At 44.1% G+C, this 21,693-nt stretch overlaps 2 protein-coding genes across 9 annotated transcripts in view; one reads left to right on the top strand and one right to left on the bottom strand.

The window, feature by feature from the left end:
- ESR2 (estrogen receptor 2) overlaps positions 1 to 15,116 on the top strand; it is a 68,598-nt gene extending 53,482 nt beyond the window's left edge. For all 3 annotated transcript variants that reach the window (XM_041757617.1, XM_041757615.1, XM_041757616.1), the window contains exons 8-9: positions 7,733 to 7,913; positions 9,727 to 15,116. In XM_041757617.1, the coding sequence (XP_041613551.1) occupies positions 7,733 to 7,913; positions 9,727 to 9,913 (368 nt within the window). In that variant the 3' untranslated portion in view covers positions 9,914 to 15,116. The remainder of the gene's footprint in view (positions 1 to 7,732; positions 7,914 to 9,726) is intronic.
- A 2,442-nt stretch (positions 15,117 to 17,558) lies between these two features.
- The window catches only part of SYNE2 (spectrin repeat containing nuclear envelope protein 2), a 326,121-nt gene continuing 321,986 nt past the window's right edge, over positions 17,559 to 21,693 (bottom strand). For 5 of the 6 annotated variants that reach the window (XM_041759982.1, XM_041759984.1, XM_041759987.1 and 2 more), the window contains 4 exons: positions 20,600 to 20,791; positions 19,513 to 19,599; positions 18,969 to 19,018; positions 17,559 to 18,677 (listed from right to left, as the gene is read on the bottom strand). In XM_041759982.1, the coding sequence (XP_041615916.1) occupies positions 18,455 to 18,677; positions 18,969 to 19,018; positions 19,513 to 19,599; positions 20,600 to 20,791 (552 nt within the window). In that variant the 3' untranslated portion in view covers positions 17,559 to 18,454. The remainder of the gene's footprint in view (positions 18,678 to 18,968; positions 19,019 to 19,512; positions 19,600 to 20,599; positions 20,792 to 21,693) is intronic. The other variant, XM_041759985.1, reaches the window with a different exon arrangement.

Here is a 21,693-nt window from a genome sequence, read left to right on the forward strand (position 1 = left end):
ATGACATTCATTTTTTTTTTTTTTTCAAAATGACATTCAGATTTAATTTGATCCCACTCATAAAAACTCTCGGGCTTTTTTGAGTAGAAATCGACAAACAGATCCTTAAATTCATAGGAAATATAATGAACCTAGAACAGTCAAAACAACTTTGAAAAAAAGAACGAAATTGGAGGACGTATACTACTGGACTTCAAGATTTAGTTGAAAACCATAGTAATAAAAGAAACATGGATTGACATATAGATCACTGAAACAGGATAGAGTCCAGAAATATACAACAAGCAATTTTTAACAAAGTGTCAAGTTAGTGGGGAAAGAATGATCTTTTCACTCAATGGTGCTTGAGCTAAAATGGCAAATAATTGAATGGATGTATGGACAAAGAAGATATAGGGATGGCAAGTAATTACATGAAATGATGCTAAAATTATTCATCAGAGAAATATAAATTAAAACACAATGATAAACCACTCCAGTAGATTGGCTAAAATTAAAAAGACTGATCATATCAAGGGTTTAGGAGAATGTGGAATGAGAACACTCATATGCTACTGGGGTGGGGGGCAGAGATACAAAGTGGTACTACTTAATTTTTTTTTTTTTTTGGTGCAATTACTTGGAAAACCTGATTAACATTTTCTTAAAGAGTTAAGCATATACCTACCAGGTGACCCATTAATTCTACTTTTTGGTATTTACTGAAGAGAGACGAAGGCATATGTTCATATAAAAACTTGTACACAAATATTCATAGTAACTCTATTTGTAATAACCCCAAACTGGTAACAACCCAAATGATCACCAACCGGTGAGAGGACAAACGAAGTGTGATATATCCATAGAGCAGAATACTGCTTAGCCATAAAAAGCATTGAACTACTGATAGATATGTGTAACATGAATCTTAATGGTACTGAATGAAAGAACACAAAAAAGCATACATACTATAAGATCTAATGTATATAAAATTTTGGAAAAAGCAAACTTCTCTAGTAGTAACAGATTTGTAGTTGTCAGAGGATGGGATGGGGGTTGGGAGAGATGGAGGGATAGATTACTAAGGGAAATGAAGGGAACTTCTGGGGTGATGAATGTGTTCATTATCTTGATTGCAGTTATGGTTTTACTGGTGTGTGTGTGTGTGTGTGTGTGTATACACAAATACAAATCAAAATGAATCAAATCATACACATTAAATATGTGCAGATTATTGTAAGTTATACCTTGACAAATCTGCAGATAATATAATGAATACAAAATAGAAAAAGAAAGATGAAGAGAACAAGGATTGCAGCATGAGTGGAAAAGACATACTCCCCAGCAGGAACCATACCCAGCACAGGGCGGAGGCTTTAGAGCAGGTTTCTTAAAGTCAAAAGGCTGTGGATGTTCTGTCTCATATCATGAGAGTGGAGTCTCTGAGGCTGCTACTTGCTATTAGCTTCTCTAGCTCTGCTAGTCAAGTGTTGGGCTATCAGACGCAGTTCCCGCAGTAGGTTGGCTTCGTTTTCCTGTGTAAGTAATGAGCTCAGGTTGAGATTATGTCATCTTTTAGGTCTGCACTGGTATCAACATGTTAGGTGGCCAGGCCAGGCTTTGTTAGTAGTTATATGTATGTATGTGTGTAGAACTTTTTTTTTTTTTTTTACAGCCATGACAGTGTTTTTAACAGAACTGTGAGGCATAATTAATATACAATAAATTGTTCCTGTTTAAAGCATATAATTTTATGCCTTAGACATATATATTATAAATATATATAATACATATATATAAAAGATTTTGTTTTATTCATGAAAGACACAGAGAGGTAGAGACATAGAGGTAGAGGTAGAGACATAATATATATATAATACATATATATAAAAGATTTTGTTTTATTCATGAGAGACACAGAGAGAGAGGTAGAGAGAGGTAGACACAGAGGGAGAAGCAGGCTCCCTGTGGGGAGAGCCTGATGCAGGACTTGATCCCAGGACCCTAGGATCATGACCCGGAGCCAAAGGCACTCAACCACTGAGCCACCCAGGTGCCCTGCCTTTGGACATTTGTATATGTTGCCCCTGAAAGCATCACCACAATCCAGAGAGTGAACATATCTGTCACACTCAAAAGTTTCCTTGTGCCTCTTTATAATTTCCACCTTTTTCACTTCCTCCTCGTCCAATCCCGTGCAACCTCCAATATAATTTCTGTCACTGTAAATTAGTTTGCATTTTATAAAATTTTACATAAATGTAATTTAGGGTGACCAACCATTTAGATTTGCTTGGAACTGAGGTGTTTTCTAGGATGCAGAATCTTCATCATTCTAACAGGTGTGTGATGGTATATTATTGTGGTTTATTGGTGTTTTCCTAATGACTAATGAGGTGCATTTTTTCATATGCTTGTTTGTGATCTGTATATCTTCTTTGGGGAAGTATTTGTTGAAATAGCCCACTTTTAATGGGATATTTTTTTTTTATTGAGGTACAGTTGACCTACAATATTTCAGGTGTACGTAGTTATGTTTTATTTTTTTATTTTATTTTATTTTTTTAAAAGATTTTATTTATTTATTCATGATAGACACACACACACACACACAGAGGCAGAGACACAGGCAGAGGGAGAAGCAGGCTCCATGCAGGGAGCCCGATGTGGGACTTGATCCCAGGACTCCAGGATCGCGCCTTGGACCAAAGGCAGATGCCAAACCGCTGAGCCACCCAGGGATCCCCTAGTTATGTTTTAAAGAGCTGCAAACTTCTGGGTTACTTATCTCTTCTAATAGTGCATATAACATGGAATGAATATTCACTTTATTATCCAATTAAATTTTAATTCAGTAAATATTTATTTAGTTTCTGGTACATGCCAGTGACTTCTAAATAGTAAAAGTGTCAAAGTGAACTAGATACATGCTTTTGGTCTATAGTAGGGATATACACTGAAATAGCCAATCAGGTCTGGTCCTTGCTAGGCTTGAGTAACTGAAGAACATCATCCTTGCTATAGGGAGAGATAGGGAAAAGACATCACCATTTTAATTTCTCTCTCAGGACCTTCTCTCTTCCACCACACATATGGGGGGTTTTTGGAATTACTTTATTATATTCAGCCTTCAAGGGGGCTCCTAAAACTCAGAGATGACAGAAAACATTGCATTTGACAACCTGTTACAGTGTTTGCTAACGTGTTTTAGAACCCAGAGGTGTTATACAAGCGTAGTTAACAACATATCCAAATTAAGAGTAGTGGAACCGGCCATCTTGTCACCCAGAAATCTGAAGAAACTGAGTAAGTCGTCCGTTGGATAGAATTAAAGGGTACCAAATCTAGGATAGATTTGGGGTCAATCTGCAGATAGTCTTTAAAAAATATTTAAAATTAGGAATAGGTCTATTTATCAGAACAATTTTAAGGGTTAAAAAGGATCAAACTTTTTGTTCAATGAAACAAATAGAGATGTAGAACCAGGTGATCCTCTTTGATAGTAAGATGATTAACACATCAATTCAAGCCCTGGTTCACTCTGAGTTTTTGGGAGAGTTCTCGTGAAGTGGGTGGGTGGAAGGCAGAGGCACAGAAGGACACACAAGGATACCGAAGAGGCAAGACAGGTCCTTCTTTGTTGATTGAGAACGTGGACACAAAGCATTGTGAATGTCAGCCTCCTGGTTTCATATCATGGGCACTTCTCACCAGCCTGTTCTCTTGGTGCTGGCATAGGAGGTGGTGATAAAGGATGGGTCATTGCTAGATGTCCCTTTCCTTAAAACAAATAAGCAGGGAAGCCTGGGTGGCTCAGTGGTTTAGCACCTGCCTTCGGCCCAGGGTGTGATCCAGGTGTCCTGGGATCGAGTCCCGCATCGGGCTCCCTGCATGGAGCCTGCTTCTCCCTCTGTCTGTGTCTCTGCCTCTTTCTCTGCATTTCTCATGAGTCAATAAATAAAATCTTAAAAAACAAATAAGTGACTACTACATATGCCTCCTAAAGCCTGACGTTTTTCCTTTGGTTAGTATTCTGAGATTTTTGCTAAGCATTTCAGCTTTTCTGATTTATTTCTCTTCAGTATATCTTTATCCTTTGAGCATAGGATGTAGCAGATCTTTGGGGGTTGCCCCCCACCTCGGCCACCTGCTGCTCAGAATGTCATCAGGTGGGTTAGTGAGAGGAACACACAGCTGCTCCTAGGTGATAAAGAGGAGAGGAGAGTATGTCTTTGTTTTTGTTTTACTTTCTTTGGTATGTGTGAGGCATGGTGCCAAGATCTTGCCTTTTATGCTCTATTTCTTTAGTGTCATGAAAAGCAATTTAATTTTGTTCTAAAATGAATCCTTACTGATGCTTTTACTTTTGGCCGGTAGAAGAGATTAATTTTCGTTTCCTATGTGTCTGGGCAGTGAGCATCCTAGAGGCAGGAATTTGTGTCCTGTCGCCTGCCTCTGCCGGAGCCTGCCACTTAGCAATCACTCTGTAAACATGTGTTTGTTGACCTCAAGTGTGTGTGAATGCCCAAAGTGCAGGCATTGCACTGCTGACCAAAGAGGCAGCAAAATGGGTATTTTTCAGCCCGACCCCTTCCTGGGATGATTTTATATAAGTTAATCTTCTTGCAAATAAAAGCATTTCCCATATCTAAAACTGATAGAGCCCATCTAAAACTTCAGTGATTCCTGTCCCCAAACTCCTTGTTAGTGATTAACAGTGATGGTCCTGGGGCAGCCCCGGTGGCCCAGCGGTTTAGTGTCGCCTTCAGCCCAGGGTGTGATTCCGCAGACCTGGGATCGAGTCCCACATCGGGCTCCCCGCATGGAGCCTGCTTCTCCCTCTGCCTGTGTCTCTGCCTGTCTCTCTCTCTACCTGCCCCCTCTCATGAATAAATAAATAAAATCTTAAAAAAACCCAAAAAACCAAAAATGATGGTCCTGTACGGAGTTGTGCTGTCCCCACAGCCCATATAAGACCCAGGGCTTCTCCGGGGCAATGACTACTCATTTATGAAGAGGAATTCACACACTATATGATTCACCCATTTAAATTATACAATTCAGGGCAGTTCAGGTGGCTCAGTGGTTTGGCACCTGCCTTTGGCCTAGGGTGTGAATCTGGAGACCTGGGATCGAGTCCCACATCAGGCTCCATGCATGGAGCCTGCTTCTCCCTCTGCCTGTGTCTCTGCCTCTCTCTCTCTCTCTCTCTGTGTGTCTCTCTCATGAATGAATAAATAAAATCTTTAAAAAGAATAAAGTATACAATTCAGTGGATTTTTGTGTATTCATAGACTTATGTACCTATTATCACAACCAACTTTAGAACATTTTCATCATCCCAAAAGAAAGCCTGAACTCATTAGCCATCACTACCTAATTTTTGTCTCACCCTTACTCCTAGGCAGGACTAGTCTACTTTCTATCTCTGTAGATTTGCCTATCCTGGATGGGTGCAATAAATGAATTCATGCAAAATGTGGTCCTTTGTAACTAGCTTTTTTACTTAGCATCAGGTTTTCAAGGCTCACCATGTGGTATGAATCAGTATTTTGTTCTTTTTTATGGCAGAGTAATATTCCACTGTATGGCTATGCCACATTTTGTCTATCCATTTATTAGTTAATGGACATGTGGTTTATTTTTTTTTATTTTTATTTTTTTGGACATGTGGTTTATTTCTACTTTTAGGCTATCTTGAATAGTGTTGCTATGAACATTTGTATATTAGCTGAGAACTTAGTTTTATGTTTTCACTTTGTCACTTTGGACTGACACAAGTACTGGTACACAGTTTTAATCCCATTTAGACTCCAAAAACATATTTATGAAGTAGAAATCCATGGGGCACACATGACGTAGCAGAATAGACTGAAGGATAGTTAAAGCACTTTTTAATGGAGCTGGGGTCAATTTTAGGGGACGTGCGGGACACCTTGGTGGCTCAGCGATTGAGTGTCTGCCTTTGGCTCAGGTCATGATCCTGGAGTCCCAGGATCGAGTCTCACATCAGGCTTCCTGCATGGAGCCTGCTTCTCCCTCTGCCTATGTCTCTGCCTCTGTCTCTCATGAATAAATAATAAATAATAAATGTCTCCGAGGGTGGGAGGATGGCCATGGGGTTTGTACGAGGAAATCCAGGATGTGGGACAACATGGTGCCATCTGCTGGGAGTGCCCTGGGCACCGTCAGAGCTCCAGAGGAGGACCCAAGGTAGACTTAGGGTGGTATGGTAAATGGTAGGGAGGTCAGGGAAGCTTCCAGAAGGAAGTTTACAACCAGGCTGGAATCTAAAGGAAAAGTGGATGTAGATAAGCAAGAGAAGAGAGGGTGGAGAGGAGGAAAAGGGGGAAAGAGAGTTCTTAAATGGAAAGTTCAGTATGTTCTGTGCGTCACCTGCTCTGGAGTTAAAAGTAGGGCTCAAGGTGAGGTGTGGTGGGAAATGAGGACGAAATGAGCAGAGGGAGGCCTGGTACCCTTGAGAGCTGCACCAGATGGTTTGGACTCTGGCCCAAGAGCTGGGAAGGGAGCCATATGAGGAGGTCTGCTTTTCGAGGGAGGCTAAGAGGGGCACGTTGGGCCAAGGGTGGGGCTTATTTCCCCTGCAGTGGGAGAGCAGGTTACCTGCTATGGGTTTCAGTGGGAGTTTTGAGGATGTAGGAAGACCCAGGAAGAGTCACTGTGGAGAACGAGGTCAGCAGGTGAGTTAGAGAAGCAGCTGTGGGCTATTGTGAGGTGAGTATTTTAAGTCTGCATCATCATTGTGGAGGACATGCCCCCCGGGGATGTGGTAAAGCATTACACGTGCATAATTGTGGTTCAACATGTCCCTTGCCTCAGCGGAGCTGTATTGAACTGAGTTACCTTCATTGAACTGCAAATGCCAATAAAAATAGAGAACAAAATTGCCCAAATTCAGTGGAAGATGGTGTGCTGGTCCTCATGATCATTATAGCCCACAGCTGGCTGCTCCCCTGATGATTTCACATAGGTGCCATTTATTCTTACTTTGAAAGGGAAAGTCTAGTAGAGAAGCTGATTATTTCCCTGCCTCCAGGAATGGAGGAGTCTGGTTGGTGGTGGGGGCACGAAGATTTACCTGAGCTGTTATCATGCAAATATTGGGAGGCCACAGTATCTCAGATCCTGGAGTCAGAGGGGAATTAGACACAGGGCAGGATAAGGGAAGCAATCTACTTCATGAGATGGTTTGGGGAATCTTGGGAGACACGTGCCTGCAGCTTTGCTCAATGAGGAGCTGGGCTGGAAGAGCTGGGAAACTGGTCTGGGCTCAGAGCTAGAGGTGGGCTTCCGGCCCTGGCAAGGTGCCGCCAGAGGAGTGATGCCACGGGCCTGGACCGTGGGCCCGCCCTGTCTGCATGTGGCACACAAGAGGGGTGGCGGGGGTGCTGCCTGGCAGTGGTCACTAGTTTAGGGTTGTTAGACTCCCCTTAGATGAGGGGCCCTCCTGGGGGCGAAGAGTAGAATCAATCTCACTTTTCCACCATGTCTGCCTCTGTATTGGTTGCTGCAGCTGAGAAACACTATGCAGTGGCTTCAGGCCATTAGACAGTCTTCCCACTAGGAAGGGCCACGGCGGTGGGCCAGGTGGCTCCCGAGGCACCGTCAGCCCCACGTTCAGCCAGGCTGGGCAGGACCCCAGGGGCAGGTGACTGCAGCGCAGAGGCGCATCAGGGGCCCCAGCCGAGCCGGCCTTCCCTCAGCGCCGTGGGGGGGCTGTCGCCCTGCCCAGGTATGTACCCTCTGGCTGCCGCGGCGCAGGAGGCGGAGAGCAGCCGGAAGCTGAGCCACTTGCTCAACGCGGTGACCGACGCGCTGGTCTGGGTGATCGCCAAGAGCGGGATTCCGTCCCAGCAGCAGCCCGTGCGCCTGGCGAACCTCCTGATGCTCCTCTCCCACGTGAGACATGCCAGGTAGGTCCCCGCGGGCCGCTCGGCCACCGTGGGCGCGCGCCCTGCCAAGGCTGGAGAGCGCGGGGAAGAGTGTGCGAGCTTGAGAGCGAGAAGGTAGAGCGTTCACCTCTAAAGGAGAATAAGCCCCTCCAGAGGGCGGGGCCGCTGGGCCTCCACGGTGCGCGCCCCCGCGGCCCAGGTCAGCGCCACCTTGCAGGGGACGTGGGCGTCCCGCATCTGGTTTTAGTTGCTGGGGTTTGGGCTCGGCCATGGAATTCGAAAGGGGGCAGTTTCTCCCCTAATGTGAAATGCCGCCCCTGCTTATACCACCACTCTGAGGTCATTTTTTCTTTTTATCTTTTCTTTTTTGAGAGCGAGCGAGCGAGAGCACACGTGTGCACACGTGCGTGAGCGGGAGGGAGAGGGAGAAGCAGACTCCCCACTGTGGCCTCCATTCCGGCCGGGATCATGACCTGAGCGGAAGGCAGATGCTTCACGACTGAGCCCCCAGGCGCCCCTCTGAGGTGGTTGTCTTGAGGAAGCCACACCCAGCTCCTCTAGATCAACTCCTGGGGTCAGCGATCTGGGGGAGCACACAAAGCCTTCCCTAGGAGTGGTTCTTTTCTTGTCATAGCATCAGGACATTAATAATGAGACCTGAGAGAACCGGTGAGGCCCGCAGGGTTGGGAGGACAGGACCGTGAGTAGAGTGTATTCAGGGAATGTCCATCCTGTGTGCTGAGGAAAGGGGGCCAGTGCAGCATGATGGTTTCTAGGATGAGGGCGGCCCTGCCCTGGGGCTGGCAGAGGAGAGATGAGGATGGAAGGTAATTGCTACCTGAGGAGGAGGAAAGTCTAGAGGCTGTGGGGAAGGACAGTATTCACCTCAAGAATTAAAACAAAGGAGGAAATGAAAACAGCCTCTGCCTTGGTTCCTCCTGAATAATTATTGACACATGACCATTTGCAGAACAGATACAGTCCACTCTCATTAGTCACAGATTCTGTATTTGCAAATTTGACCACCTTTAAAAAATTATTTGTAACCCCCGAAGCCACATTCAGTGGCATTTTTGTTGTCCTTCAAGGACATGCTCAGGGTGGCAAAAAATTGGGGTTGCCCACACTTATATTCCCAACTGAGGTTAAACAAGGTGTGTTCTTATTTGAGCTCTCATACTCTAATGTCCTTTGCATGGTCTAGTTAGTGCCATGTTTTTGCTCTTTTTCTTGGCGATTTCACTGTCTATAAATGGCCCCCAAACATAGTGCTGAAGCACTGTCAGTGTTTCTGAGTGCAAGAAGGCTGTGATGTGCCTTATGGAGAAGATATGCATGTTACATCAGCTTGGTTCATGCATGAGCTGTAGTAGCACAAATGTTAGTTTAACTGTGAGTTAAATGTTAATGAAGCAGCAGTTTACTTTAAAAAAGGTGTCTTTAAACAAAAACACAGGTATGCCAAAGTTATGTATTAATTAGATGATGAAAATGTTGTGCCCAGAGCCTCTCAGAAACCAAACCCTGCATTTCCCCCAGAAGCAGAGTATTTGCTAATTCAGTGTTGGCCCCAACCATACAGAACGTAACTACTGTGCACAATGAGAATTAACTGCAGTTTGTGCCAGGTGCTGTCAGGCCACTATGGGTGGGTGGTGGGACACTAAGGTCCTTGCCCTTAAGTGTAGATGATTGAAAGACATAAGAACCCTAGAACAAATGGTGGGGGGAACTTAGGGAGTAGAGGGTGGACTGGCTCTGTTGGGGAGAGTTGGGAAAAAGTTTTGATGGCTACCTCTTGGGAAGGAACCTTGGCATCTTTTTGTCTCCACAGTAACAAGGGCATGGAACACCTGCTCAACATGAAGTGCAAAAACGTGGTCCCAGTCTACGACCTGCTGCTGGAGATGCTGAACGCGCACACGCTCCGCGGGCACAAGTCCTCAGTCACTGGGTCCGAGTGCAGCCCAGCAGAGGAGAGTAAGAGCAAGGAGGGCTCCCAGAAGACCGCATCTCAGTGATGCCCAGTCTGAGGCGAACAGGCCTTAGAGGAGGCCAAAGGCTGACGTGTGAACCACGGTGCGAACCATGAGCTCCGTCCGGAAGTGGGGAGCCTTTGTCATCTTTCCCATGCGTGCTGCCTCATGTGGTTATGGCAGGTGCAGTTGTGTCATGTCCTTCACCTGGCCTCCCCTCTTCCTAGGAGTCAGGGTGAGAAAGCCAGTGTTCTGTGGTAGCAGGGGGCATGTTTGAAGGCAGACTTTACATCTTGCTTGGCCTCATAGGATCTCAGTGTGGTCCCTTTTTTACTTTCCATCTCCGTCCCACCGCTCTGGAAAACATCTGAAAGGTTTTGGAATGAATGGTGGAGATCTGATGCGGAAGGTCTGTAATGTGGAGAGGGGAGAGGATGGGGCATTTATAGGAAGTGGACTAACCTTTACTGTGTCACCTAGCCTGCCCTTACGTAGACCTTTGTTTGCTCTCTTCACGGCCACTTGATTGTAGGATTGCAGACCATGACAACGAACTGGTTCCACACACCTACCTCACAGGCCTGTGAGGATTGAAGTCATGTATCGCTCTTACTGTTGAAGGCCAGAGGGACTGTGACCTGAGAGCCAGTGGACAGGCTGAGCCATGTCCTTCCCCCAGACCTTGCTGCCATCTCCATAGAGGCTCATTCCTCTTGATTTGCGTTCATAGAACCTGCTAATTATTTGGGGTGCATTTAGGTTTATGATAACTTTTATGGAGGATTATGGAGATTTAAATCTCTGCCCCTGGAATTGGCGCTCCTTACAACTCTCTTGTTCCAAAGGGCCCAGTGTGTGCTGGAGAAAGACCTAGCATGTGCAGGAATGGGTTTCTCCTGTGGGTTTGGGTCACGGCCACATTGCTTCCTTTGGGGTAGCCACAACCACCATCATTAGCCATCCACAGACAGGGACATGTCAGGCTGTGTGTACAAGGTTCAGGACCAGACTGTGTAGACTTGGTGAGCATATCACTTGAATAAGACCTGGCTTGTGAGCTCTACTTCAAAAAAAAATATTTAGGGATAATTATTTATAGCAAGAAAGAATTCTTTTACACCCTAGGACTCTTTTAAACTATTTTCTTAGCAGAACATTTATGTGGCGAGCTGGGTGAAATAGAAACTTCACAGAAGACTATTAGTTCCTCTTCCAAGTGGAACATAAATAGGACAAGATGATAAAGCACCTCTGGAATTACAATTTTAACTCAGTTTTTAAAAATTGAAATCTTTAGGAACATAGAGAATGCATAAAATGAGTTACATCCCTACCTTGGCAGTGAGCAGTGAAATAATCATGTTTGATTTTTGTGATGCTGTTTTAAAAAATTACCTTGTGGTAGGAGATTAAACTCATTCTCTTTTTGAAAATGGGTTTACTTTGGCTAGCACATTCTGTATTTACTAAATCCTTAGGAAGATTAAATTCGATGTTATAAAGGTTGGTTTCTGCTAGGGAGTCCTTGAATAAATCTTAATTTGGATAATGGTGCAGTTTTACTAAAAGTTGAGCACAGCTGCTTCTGAAACACTTGGACCAGACCTAGAGAGCACACCATTGTCTGTATTCTGACATGGTTTGAAATGATTCCTTGTGGCTCAGTCCTGTCGTCTAGGTGAGATTTGGGGCGGAACATATGAGTTGTATTTTACAGGAACCAGTGTCATCCAGAAGGTCAATTTTCTTTCTTTCTGGCCAGCCTAGAATTACCCCCCACTCCCCACTCCCCACCAAACAGAAGATTCGAGGTAGGAGGATAGGAAGTGGGAGGCAAAGGAGGCAGTCTTAAACAATTATTTGTTGAATTGTTAAATTCTCTTAATTGTACTTACAAAAGAGACTACCACGTTAAAAAGAAAACAACAACAACAACAACAACAACAAAAACAGAATAAGGTCCAAGCCACTGCCACAGTAGCACATAGTGACATTTTTTTAGGTTGGATTTTGATGCTCAAGGTAGAAACCAGACTGATCTCAGGTGTCGAAGCACCTTTCTATGCCAAATTCTGTGCTTCTCCAGACTGGTGTGTGTGCTTTGAACTCTCCTAGTGCCCACCGTGCATTTCCTAGCTATTCCTGCATGCTTCTTGAGGCTGCTTGCTTCCCTGCATTTGGATCTGGCCCATGAAGGGGGCTGTAATACTTTTGGTAATTTCTTCTTCGCTCAGAATGCCATAGGGGTGTGCTGGGGATAGAGGTTAGACCAGCTTAGGGGGCCTCCTTGGTGCAAAGTTGTCTCTTAAAATTGGGCCATGTAGGCAGTTGAGATAACGTGGTCTTCAGTTGAAAGTTATCCTTTGTATTGTTTTGAATATTCTAGGGTCCTTTCCCCCTCGCAGAAAGGAGTGTTTTTTAAATTGTTTTTAAAAATTTAAATTCAATTTGCCAACATATATTATAACACCCAGTGCTTGTCCCATCAAGTGTCCTCCTTAGTGCCCGTCACCCAGTTATCCCATCCCCCCACCACCTCCCCTTCCACAACCCTTTTTGTTTCCCAGAGTTAGGTGTCTCTCATGGTTTGTCGCAGATGATAGGAATGTTTTGAATCTCTGTGCCCATCTGTTCCAAACATGTCCACTAAAGCTGACACCAGTGTGTGGTCAGTCTGCTGTCTTTATATCAATATCCATTTTAAAGATGAATCATTTCTCCTTAACAGTGCTTTCTTTTAAATGTCTTTTTTGGGGGTATCCATACCCTATTCAAAATGATCTTTGGACAACCTAAAATTCTGCCCTAGTGAAGCAAGGATTTTGGTTTTTTTCAAGATCAGTTTTTTTAAAAGGAATTAACTAGGGGAAATAGAACTTGACAGCTGTAAACAGGAATTCATTTGAGTATCAGAGGGGAAAAAAAACCCACCCAACTACATTTTATGTATTATGGAAAAGTGATCCTTAGCTTTGCCTCAGACTCCTGTGGTAAGAGTCCTTTCCTTTATTTTGATCTGCAAGTTATTGTTTAATGTGAGAAACTTATTTGTGAGAGATGCGTGACATTTGGGCTTACGTCCAAAAACATGAGTGTCTCATATGGGGTCATGTGGACAAATCTTAATGAATTAACGTGAAATATTCTTAACATAGAGAACATTAGAACAGGGTGTTCACTTAGATTCTTGGGAGGAAGCTGACAGTCCCTAAAGAGGACCTGCATGGCTGCAGTGAGTTTTCACACCTTGTCCTGACAGCCCCTCCTCCCCACAGTTCCTCTGTGTGGCCTTAGGCCTGTCACATGCATACTGTCCACTGGGACCAACATTCAACCCCAAAATCATTTTGAAGAGATTTTTCTTAAAAAATTGAGGGGGAACAGAAGAGTAAGTCAGCCTAATAACAAGTCTGGAGGGTCTTAACTGTATTAAAAAAAAAAAAAAAAAAAAAAAAGCAAAATCTACCCAAGCTCTGCAGTCAGATAGTCTTTACTTGGATTGTTTCATCTGCCAACTTGGTCAGAAGGGTAATTATTCTAGATTTTAGAAAAAAGAGATCAGTTACCAATTCTTGGCAGAGTAACTTATATATTCGTATATATATAAGCTAGGTGGGAGCAACTCTAGAATTTTCCAGCATTTGGAAACAGCTTGGTTGTTATTTAAATCTGCTAAGGAGCTTGCCTGTGTAGAGACACCTTTTCAAATTCAAGGTGAATCTTCAGCGTCTAGGTCTATTTTGAAATGAAATTTTTTTTATTAAATAAGATTTGACACAGTTCTTTAAGCTGCTAAAAACCTTTTAGAAAACATAATAAAAACTGCATGAAGGAAATGATAAAAATACATCATTTAGCACCTTAAAATAATATCTGTGGAACACTTACTGTGTGCCAGACACAGTTCTCAATGCCTCATACTTTCACACTTAATAATAATTAGCGTGATCCTAAGTTTCTGGTTGTGGAAACTAGAGAGTATAAGCAGATTTGCCCAGGGTCACACAGGGAAGCAAGTGACAGAGCTGAACATAGGCAGAGGTCCAATGCTGAACGTAATCATGCAGTTTAAAACAAAACACTAAGAAAGATATTCATAGGTTGCGTTCATCAATTGCAATCTGACATGCATGGCCACTCTGGTTTAAGTGGGGCCCTCCCAATTTGCACAACACTCTGTAGGTAGATACAGGGACAGCTTGCAAACCTGACACAGAAGTTCAATCTCATCTTGTACACATGTGTAAATTACAGCCCAGAGGGCTTGACCTGCTCAAGGTCATAAAACTACTTATGGCCAAACTTGGACATGAATTTAAGTCTTCTGCTACCTGGCCACCACTGTTCCCGCTGCAGGACTTGCCTCCCTAAGTCTGTTGCTTGAGTTGAATCTCCATGCATAATAACAGATATTAAAGTTCTGGTTGCCTTCTACTGTTCCTGCGGATCTTACCTTTTCAGCTTAGATGGGGGTCTGCATGAAATGTTACAGAACAGATGGAAAAAACAATGAGTTCTATTGTTCCTGTCTTCCCACCTGGGCTCATAAGCTAGTTAGTGGTACTCCTGTCACCTCCTTCTATCTGCTGTTGCTTTTCCTAAATGCACTGGAGTACGTTCCTTGGAAATTCACCCATGTAAAAGTCTCATGCCTTTTAGGTACTGATGCTTCCCTGTGGAGTTTGGTATACAATAGTGTGAAACACATGCCATTTATTCTTATATAGCTCTCAAAGTTGCTGGAATCTCAGCTCCAGTGGCAGCTCTCAGATGTGATTGTCTCTGCGATATGTGATCTTATAACTTTTCTGTTGTTTTGGAGTCAAGGATCCGCACCCCCATCCTTGAGTTCTGAGGATCCTATTCACTTGTCAGGTCAGTGGTTGTCAGGTGCTGGAGGGTTTCCTTTATGGGAAGGGGAAAGGTTTGCTAACACTAGCCTGGAGCAGCTCCTAACTGCACAGTCTACACTGCAGTGTTTGCTCTTCTGTGTTGGGTGTCTAAATGCCACGACTCTTGGTTGTGTAACTTGATTATTGGGTGGTCCCGTGTACCTCAGAGCCTGCTAGTGGCTATACTTTGTTTTTTTCAGGTGAATGCTTTGTACTATGAAGCAGGCTTTGACATTTCAGCCTTTTTACAAATAAATATTTGCTGTTGTGTGAAAGCAGATTTTGAGGTCTGCTTTCCATTCCTCCAGGTACTGCTTTTCCTCTGCTGTGTCCCCTTAATATTTATGGAACTGTTGTTAAAAGTTTAATGTGACATAAGCTAAATAAAGTGTTTTTGCATAATTTTGGCTTTAAAAATGTATTTGTTGGGAATATAAGAATTTTCAATAATTAGGCTAAGTAGTCAGTGTTCCCATTATATTCTATTTTAGGTATGCAGCACCCTTTAAGAATTTGATGAAAACCATGAACACTCTTCCTGGAAAAAGGTACATAAACACAAATGCTTGCTTGCAAATCAAGAGGGTTAGGAATGTCTGTCTTAAGCTATCAGACTTTTTTTATGATTTTATTAGAGAGTGCACAAGTGGCGGGGGGGGGGGTGGAGGGGGAGGCAGAGGGAGAGAGAAAAATCTCAAGCAGACTCCACATTGTGTGGAGCTCGATGTGGGGTTTGATCCCAGGACCCCAAGATCATGACTTGAGCCAAAGGCAGATGCTTAACTGACTGAGCCACCCAGGTGACCTAAAGATTTTTTTAAACAGTAGCAATTTAATCTTTGGTCAGCTAATCTCACCCTTGTGATTTATGATCGCAGGTACTACGTGTTCAAACAAAAGGTGGCCCACCCATGTAAAAGTCCTAGCATGCCATACATCGATTATTTGGGTAGATTTTCTGTAGTTACCCCATCTAAGTCAATTAGTATGATACCCCCAATAGGGATGGGGAGAAAAGTCACTCATTCATACTGAAGTGATCTTAATCCTAATAGTCGTTTGAAAATTTCCAACGTGTGTGGGGAATGGAAGATGCAAAACTTCTTAAAGGTATAAAAACACGATCTCATAACACATGTTTGGGAATATGCTGAGCTTTGAGTGAGGAGAGGCTTGCTGGGCGGGGAGGGTAGAGTCTAGAAGCCTGGAGTACAGACTCAAGACTCAAAGACCTTTATCTTGAGAATGGATGTAAACAATTAGGCAGATGCATTCCTTTTCCTGCAACTCTGACTTGCCCCAGAGTCAAAGATTTCCAGAACCATCATGTCCCTTAGACTGAAAGGAAGAGAAGGAAGTAGAGATTCAGCCTTTTGCCTCTGGCAGAACCGGAGCAAGGAGCATCTAACCAACTGAGTGGCTTAGAGAAAAAGTTTAGGTAACACTTTTCACTTAAATGTCCCTCTGGGATTTTTGTTCATCCGTGAAAAGAAATTATTTTAAAGCATCAAAAGACTTTTTATTTATTTTTTAAAAAGATGTTCTTTTTTTAAACATTTATTTATTTATGATAGAGAGGCAGAGACACAGGAGGAAGGGAGAAGCAGGCTCCATACCGGGAGCCCGATGCGGGACTCGGTCCCGGGACTCCAGGATCGCGCCCTGGGCCAAAGGCAGGCGCCAAACCGCTGCGCCACCCAGGGATCCCCCAAAAGACTTTTTAATTAAAAAAATTTTTTTTAAAATTTATGATAGTCACACACAGAGAGAGAGAGAGAGAGAGAGAGAGAGGCAGAGACACAGGCAGAGGGAGAAGCAGGCTCGATGCACCGGGAGCCCGACGTGGGATTCAATCCCGGGTCTCCAGGATTGTGCCCTGGGCCAAAGGCAGGCGCCAAACCGCTGCGCCACCCAGGGATCCCCCAAAAGACTTTTTAAACTGCAAAGTACCCTTTTCTCCCCATCACTTTCATCAATTTGGTAACGTCAAGACAGATTCTTTTAACTGGTACCCATTACATGAAGCTGCTTGCAATGTCTGACCCACAGAAGCGGCCACTGGTGCTGGAAGTCTGGTCATATCCCACAAGCCTCCTTGGCTTCCCCCAAGGTGTGTACTTGGTAGGTAGAGAAGGGGAACTGACTGAGGTGGTCGTTAGGACAGTGGTGTCTCTCAAGTGTCAAGAGATGCAGGTCAGGAGCAGTTATCGCAGGAACTGGTTCAGTTCTAATCACACTCTCTTTGTTTCAGTGGGAAATAGTGGTGATAGAATTCTTTGGAAGGCAGGTGGTTTTGCCTGTAACATTTGTTAAATGTTTGCTTTGGAGAGAGCTGGGAATAGAAAAATCTAGGTGGGGGCACCTGGAGGCTCAGTCAGTTAAGAGTCTGCCTTTGGCTCAGGTCATGATCTCCGGGTTCTGAGATCAAGCCCCATGTTGGGCTCCTCACTCATCGGGGAGTTTGCTTGTCCTTTCCCCCCACTCATGTTTTCTCTCTTACATCTTAAAAAAATATCTGGGTGAAATAATCCTTTCTTTTCTACCTCCCTTCCCTGCCATGCTGCCTTCATCCTTCCCTACAGACTTGGAGGGTCACACACTGGGTAATGTCCACATCTACAAGTTGTGGGATTTTAGATCTCCTCTAAGTTATTCTGTATAAAGTTAAATAAGTAGAATATAAAATTCAGCTTAGAATTAAAAACCAATAAATCCCAAATATTTTAAAAATAATTTTTGTTCTGTGGAAGATTATGTATAACATTTAATTTGTAATATAATCCAGCACAACAAAAGGATGGATTTTTTGTTTGTTTGTTTTAATGAGAAACATACATACCACAAATAGCTTCAAGTTTTGGTAACAACCCCCCACCCCATGGCCAAATAGCTAAACAAAACCTGAAGCATCACTTAAAAGGTGAAAAGTCTTATAAAATTAACTTACAAAAACATCCCTAATCAAGTAGTTTGGCATTTACTGTACATTAGTCAAAAGCTCAAGCTAAAATCTGATTTTTTTAAAAAAATCAAAGTTTACATTATTCATACAGATTCAGCATTGTTAAAAAATATGCACAAATAACCACATCCATGCAATATAATTTCTTTAAAAAATTTAAAGCAATATAAAAGAGCAGACCTAAGTACAGAACAGAACATTTTGGTTTATAACCTGTAGCTCGAGATTGCTAGCTGATTGGAGTAACATTAATTCTAAATATTTTAAATATGATTGTTTCAATCAATCAGCTAAGGGTGCCTGTGAGTTTCTGAACCATTTCTAAGGTGAAATCCACTTGCTTGTTTCTGTAATATGTGATGAATGCTACTGTTCATGGAGCATATGAGCTACACTTTGATAGTGTTTTACAGATAAATCAGAATTTCACAGAGTGCTTGGCTCTTTGGGGAAACTGCAGTTTCCACAGATCCCGAGACCAATTGACTGGTTTTGCCAAACTGCCCGAGGTAACTGCTGCTCAGGCTCCCGGCCCCCAGGGAGGAAGAGCAGCTGAAAGCTGCCCTGGGTCCCGAGAGTGAGAGCCCTCTCCACTGAGCCTGGAGGTCGGGTCCGCAGCAGGTCCCTGGGTCAGGCCAACGCTAAGGGCCCCTCACTGACCGGTCTGGGGCCACGAGTTGGGCACCCATGAGAACGGGCTGGTGGTGCGGTGCTGCAGGCCAGGCAGGGCCTCTAGGTGGGAGGGGGCCCGTTTGTGTACCTCAGCATGGGGTAAAAGGACCTGGCGAAGTTGTTGGCCTGGGTGCAGCTGTAGTCCTCTTCGGAGGAGGGCAGCAGGCAGGCCAGGAGCAGCAGCAGCAGGAGGAGAAGCTGTAGGGGCAGTGCGGCCCGGATCACCCGTGACACGAAGGAGCGCTGTGGCCGGGAGCTGCCGGGGCCAGCAGGGCCAGGCACCCTGCCAACGGATGAGGTGGAGAGCTGAGCAGGAGACTCCAGAGGCAACCCCCCCCAACCCCCGCCACACCTCGGGTTACCCGACCCCTCGCTTGTGTCAAGTAAGACATCCAGGACCTGAGATTAAAGTGGTTCAGTCCTGGAAGAGCAGCCCAGCCCTTTCCAGACCAAAGAAAAAAAAAAAACCCAGTCTCTTTGTTAACAAAGACCTCAAGCGTGGCCTGGGGAAAGATGGGTACGGTGCCTGTGTGGAACAGGGGGACTCACTGCTGTGACTGCGGGGCCCCCTTACCTGCTGTCCATCTTATTCTCGTCCTTTGTCATTCTCTCTGCTCCACACTGCTAGATAAAAAATAATCCAGTTAGTAATTGAAGACTTAGTCCTGGCCAGGATAAAACATGCCTGCCTTAGGTCGTCTTCCTGCCAAGCTTTTGAGACCAGAGTAATACATTTGAGATTGTACTCCATGAGGTAAGAGATAATTGGGTTTGTTAAACTAATGAGAGTTTCACGGTCCCGTTTGTTGATTGGTGGTTAATGGGGGATACTGGGAAGCCCCCTCCACAATACTAGAAGGGCTCCCGTCTTTCACAACCTTCTTCATTTCCAGGGAAGAGCAGCTGATAAGACAGCCTTTCAGATGGGTTGGTTGTTAAAGGTGTATTTCAATTTTTTTTTAATCTTTAGAGTCAGCCTCTCCACTGACCAGCAGGTGGAAGTGGATCTGTGCTACCGTGAAATGAGGGACAGGGCCTTGGGAGTCTCCAGTTCCTGTCACCTCGCTAACTTTGAAAAAACCACCAGCGCAATCCTCATGGCAGAAAGGGGCTCTCACCTGTGCTTGGGGAGCTGGCACGGATGCTCCTGGAGGCTGGTCTCCGGAGTCTACCTCATCCAAGCTGGGCAGAGATGGATCTGGGTTCTGAAATCCACACCCCAAGGATTCAGTTCAGGGAAACAGAGGGTTCTGAATAGTCTCAAGAGCATAACAATGTGCTTCATGCAGATTCTTCACTGTGTTACTCACCCCCTCCCCCAGCTCAAATCTTTCTGGAAGAAGGAGCTCCTCTTCTCCCCACTTTAACATTTCTTTTTGTCTGGAAAAGTCCCTCTCAGACAAGGCAAGGCCAACCACTATCATTAAACACCGATAGCACCCACTGGGGGACACTGAGTTTAGCTGCAGCAAGAGGGACAGGATCAGTGGACAGTGAGCTTCAGATGTGCTGATGTAATCACATGGCCACCAACACACCAAAGCCTCAGCTGCATGGGCAGAAATGTAACTCCAGAACGGAGAGGGCAGGCCTGCCCTAAGTCTGGTGAGGCCATAGCTTGGGTTTGTTCAGACTTGGATCACATTTTAAAGAGAAGATAGAGAACTGGGGGTGGGGGGGTGGGTGGGAAGGGAGGGTCAGGGGACAGTGACCAAGACAGTGAAGAGGACTCTGTTCAGCATGAAGGCAGGTCAGAGATGATAGAGGGATTAGACTTGTTTTTCATAGGCCAGCCATATGAACATGTAGATACTACATTCTTGTCTTCCCCTTCCAAATGACAGGACAGCATCAAAGAGCTAGTGTAACTTTTTTAAGGCCCCACAGCTTTTAGTAAGGGACAGGACTGGAGACTGCTCAGACCACGTGCTAACGGCCTCCCTCTTGCAGCAAGGCTGCCATACTGTTTTCCTGTTCATATCTAAGCAGACATCTTTCTATTTAAAAGCACAAGTGGGGGGCCTGGGGGACTCAGTTGAGCATCTGCCTTCGGCTCAGGTCATGACCTCAGGGTCCTGGGATCGTCCCCTTGCTCAGCAGGGAGCCTGCTTCTCCCTTTCCCCTCTGCCAGTTGCTCCCCCTGCTTGTGTTCGTTCTCTATCAAATAACATCACTTAAAAAAAAAAAAACTGTAAGTGGACGCACCTGGCTTCCCTGCAAGGACATTAAATCTTGGGACACTTGCTCCAGTAACTGGTTGAGTTTCTTCTCAATAACATGTACCTTCTCTTCAGTCTCAATATAGTCTTCTCCATGCCCCTTAGTAAGAAGACTGTCTGAAATCTCTCGTAAAGTGTTTACTGGAGGTTGACGTTCCACGAGCTCCTTTTCCAGTTGCTATAAATAAAATAAAGTGTATGAAATAGCTGCTTAGTGTGGCCAGAGGAGGGTTTCTTAGTGCTGGGAAAGCTCAGGATGAATGAGGGGCGGGGGTCAACTCCAGAATCTTCTGCTTATGTGTGCCTCTGGGTGTCTTCAAGCCCAGCATCATTTGGGCAGCAAGTATGTTATACTCTGTTTTCCACACCTTCTTACTCTGAAGACAATTTAATGCTGGAGGAGTTAGAGGAAAGAAGTAAGTGGAAGATGGGACTTTGGTCCACTGCAGGAGGAAGTCAAGGAAACATCTAAATTGGACAAATTGAGAAATAGCAGCTCAAGAAATAAAGGCATGTGTCAAATTAGCCTGAATTGTTGATTCCCTTGCTTGCTGTCCGATATGATAGCCACTAGACAACATGGGGCTATTTAAAATGAAAAATTAAAAAAAAAAATTAAAAAAAAAATAAAATGAAAAATTCAGTTTCAGTAGCCACATTTCAACTGCTCCACAGCCACCTAGGGCTAGTAGCTATCATACTGGAAAGCACAGACACAGAACATTTCCTTCATGCAGAAAGTTTGTTGAAGAGTGCTGCTCTTGAGAGTGGGACTTTACAAAGATTTTAGCATAAGAATGTTTATTAAATAATAACCAGTACTTTATAATTGAACCACATACAAATTTATGGATAAGAATGTCACCTGGTTAGTGAAATAAATATATGAAAACATAACTAATCACTGACCTCTACCCCTGAAACCAATAATACATTATATGTTAATTAAATTTAAATTACAACACAACACAACTACCCTTCAAGAAATAAGACTTTTCTATAGTGGATTTAGAAAACTTATACAGCTCATTTGTGTCTATCGAGTAATTGAGCATATTTTCCCCTGAATGAGTCATATTC

This window comes from Vulpes lagopus, chromosome 6, assembly GCF_018345385.1.
Source record: "Vulpes lagopus strain Blue_001 chromosome 6, ASM1834538v1, whole genome shotgun sequence".
Classification (NCBI taxonomy): domain Eukaryota; kingdom Metazoa; phylum Chordata; class Mammalia; order Carnivora; family Canidae; genus Vulpes; species Vulpes lagopus.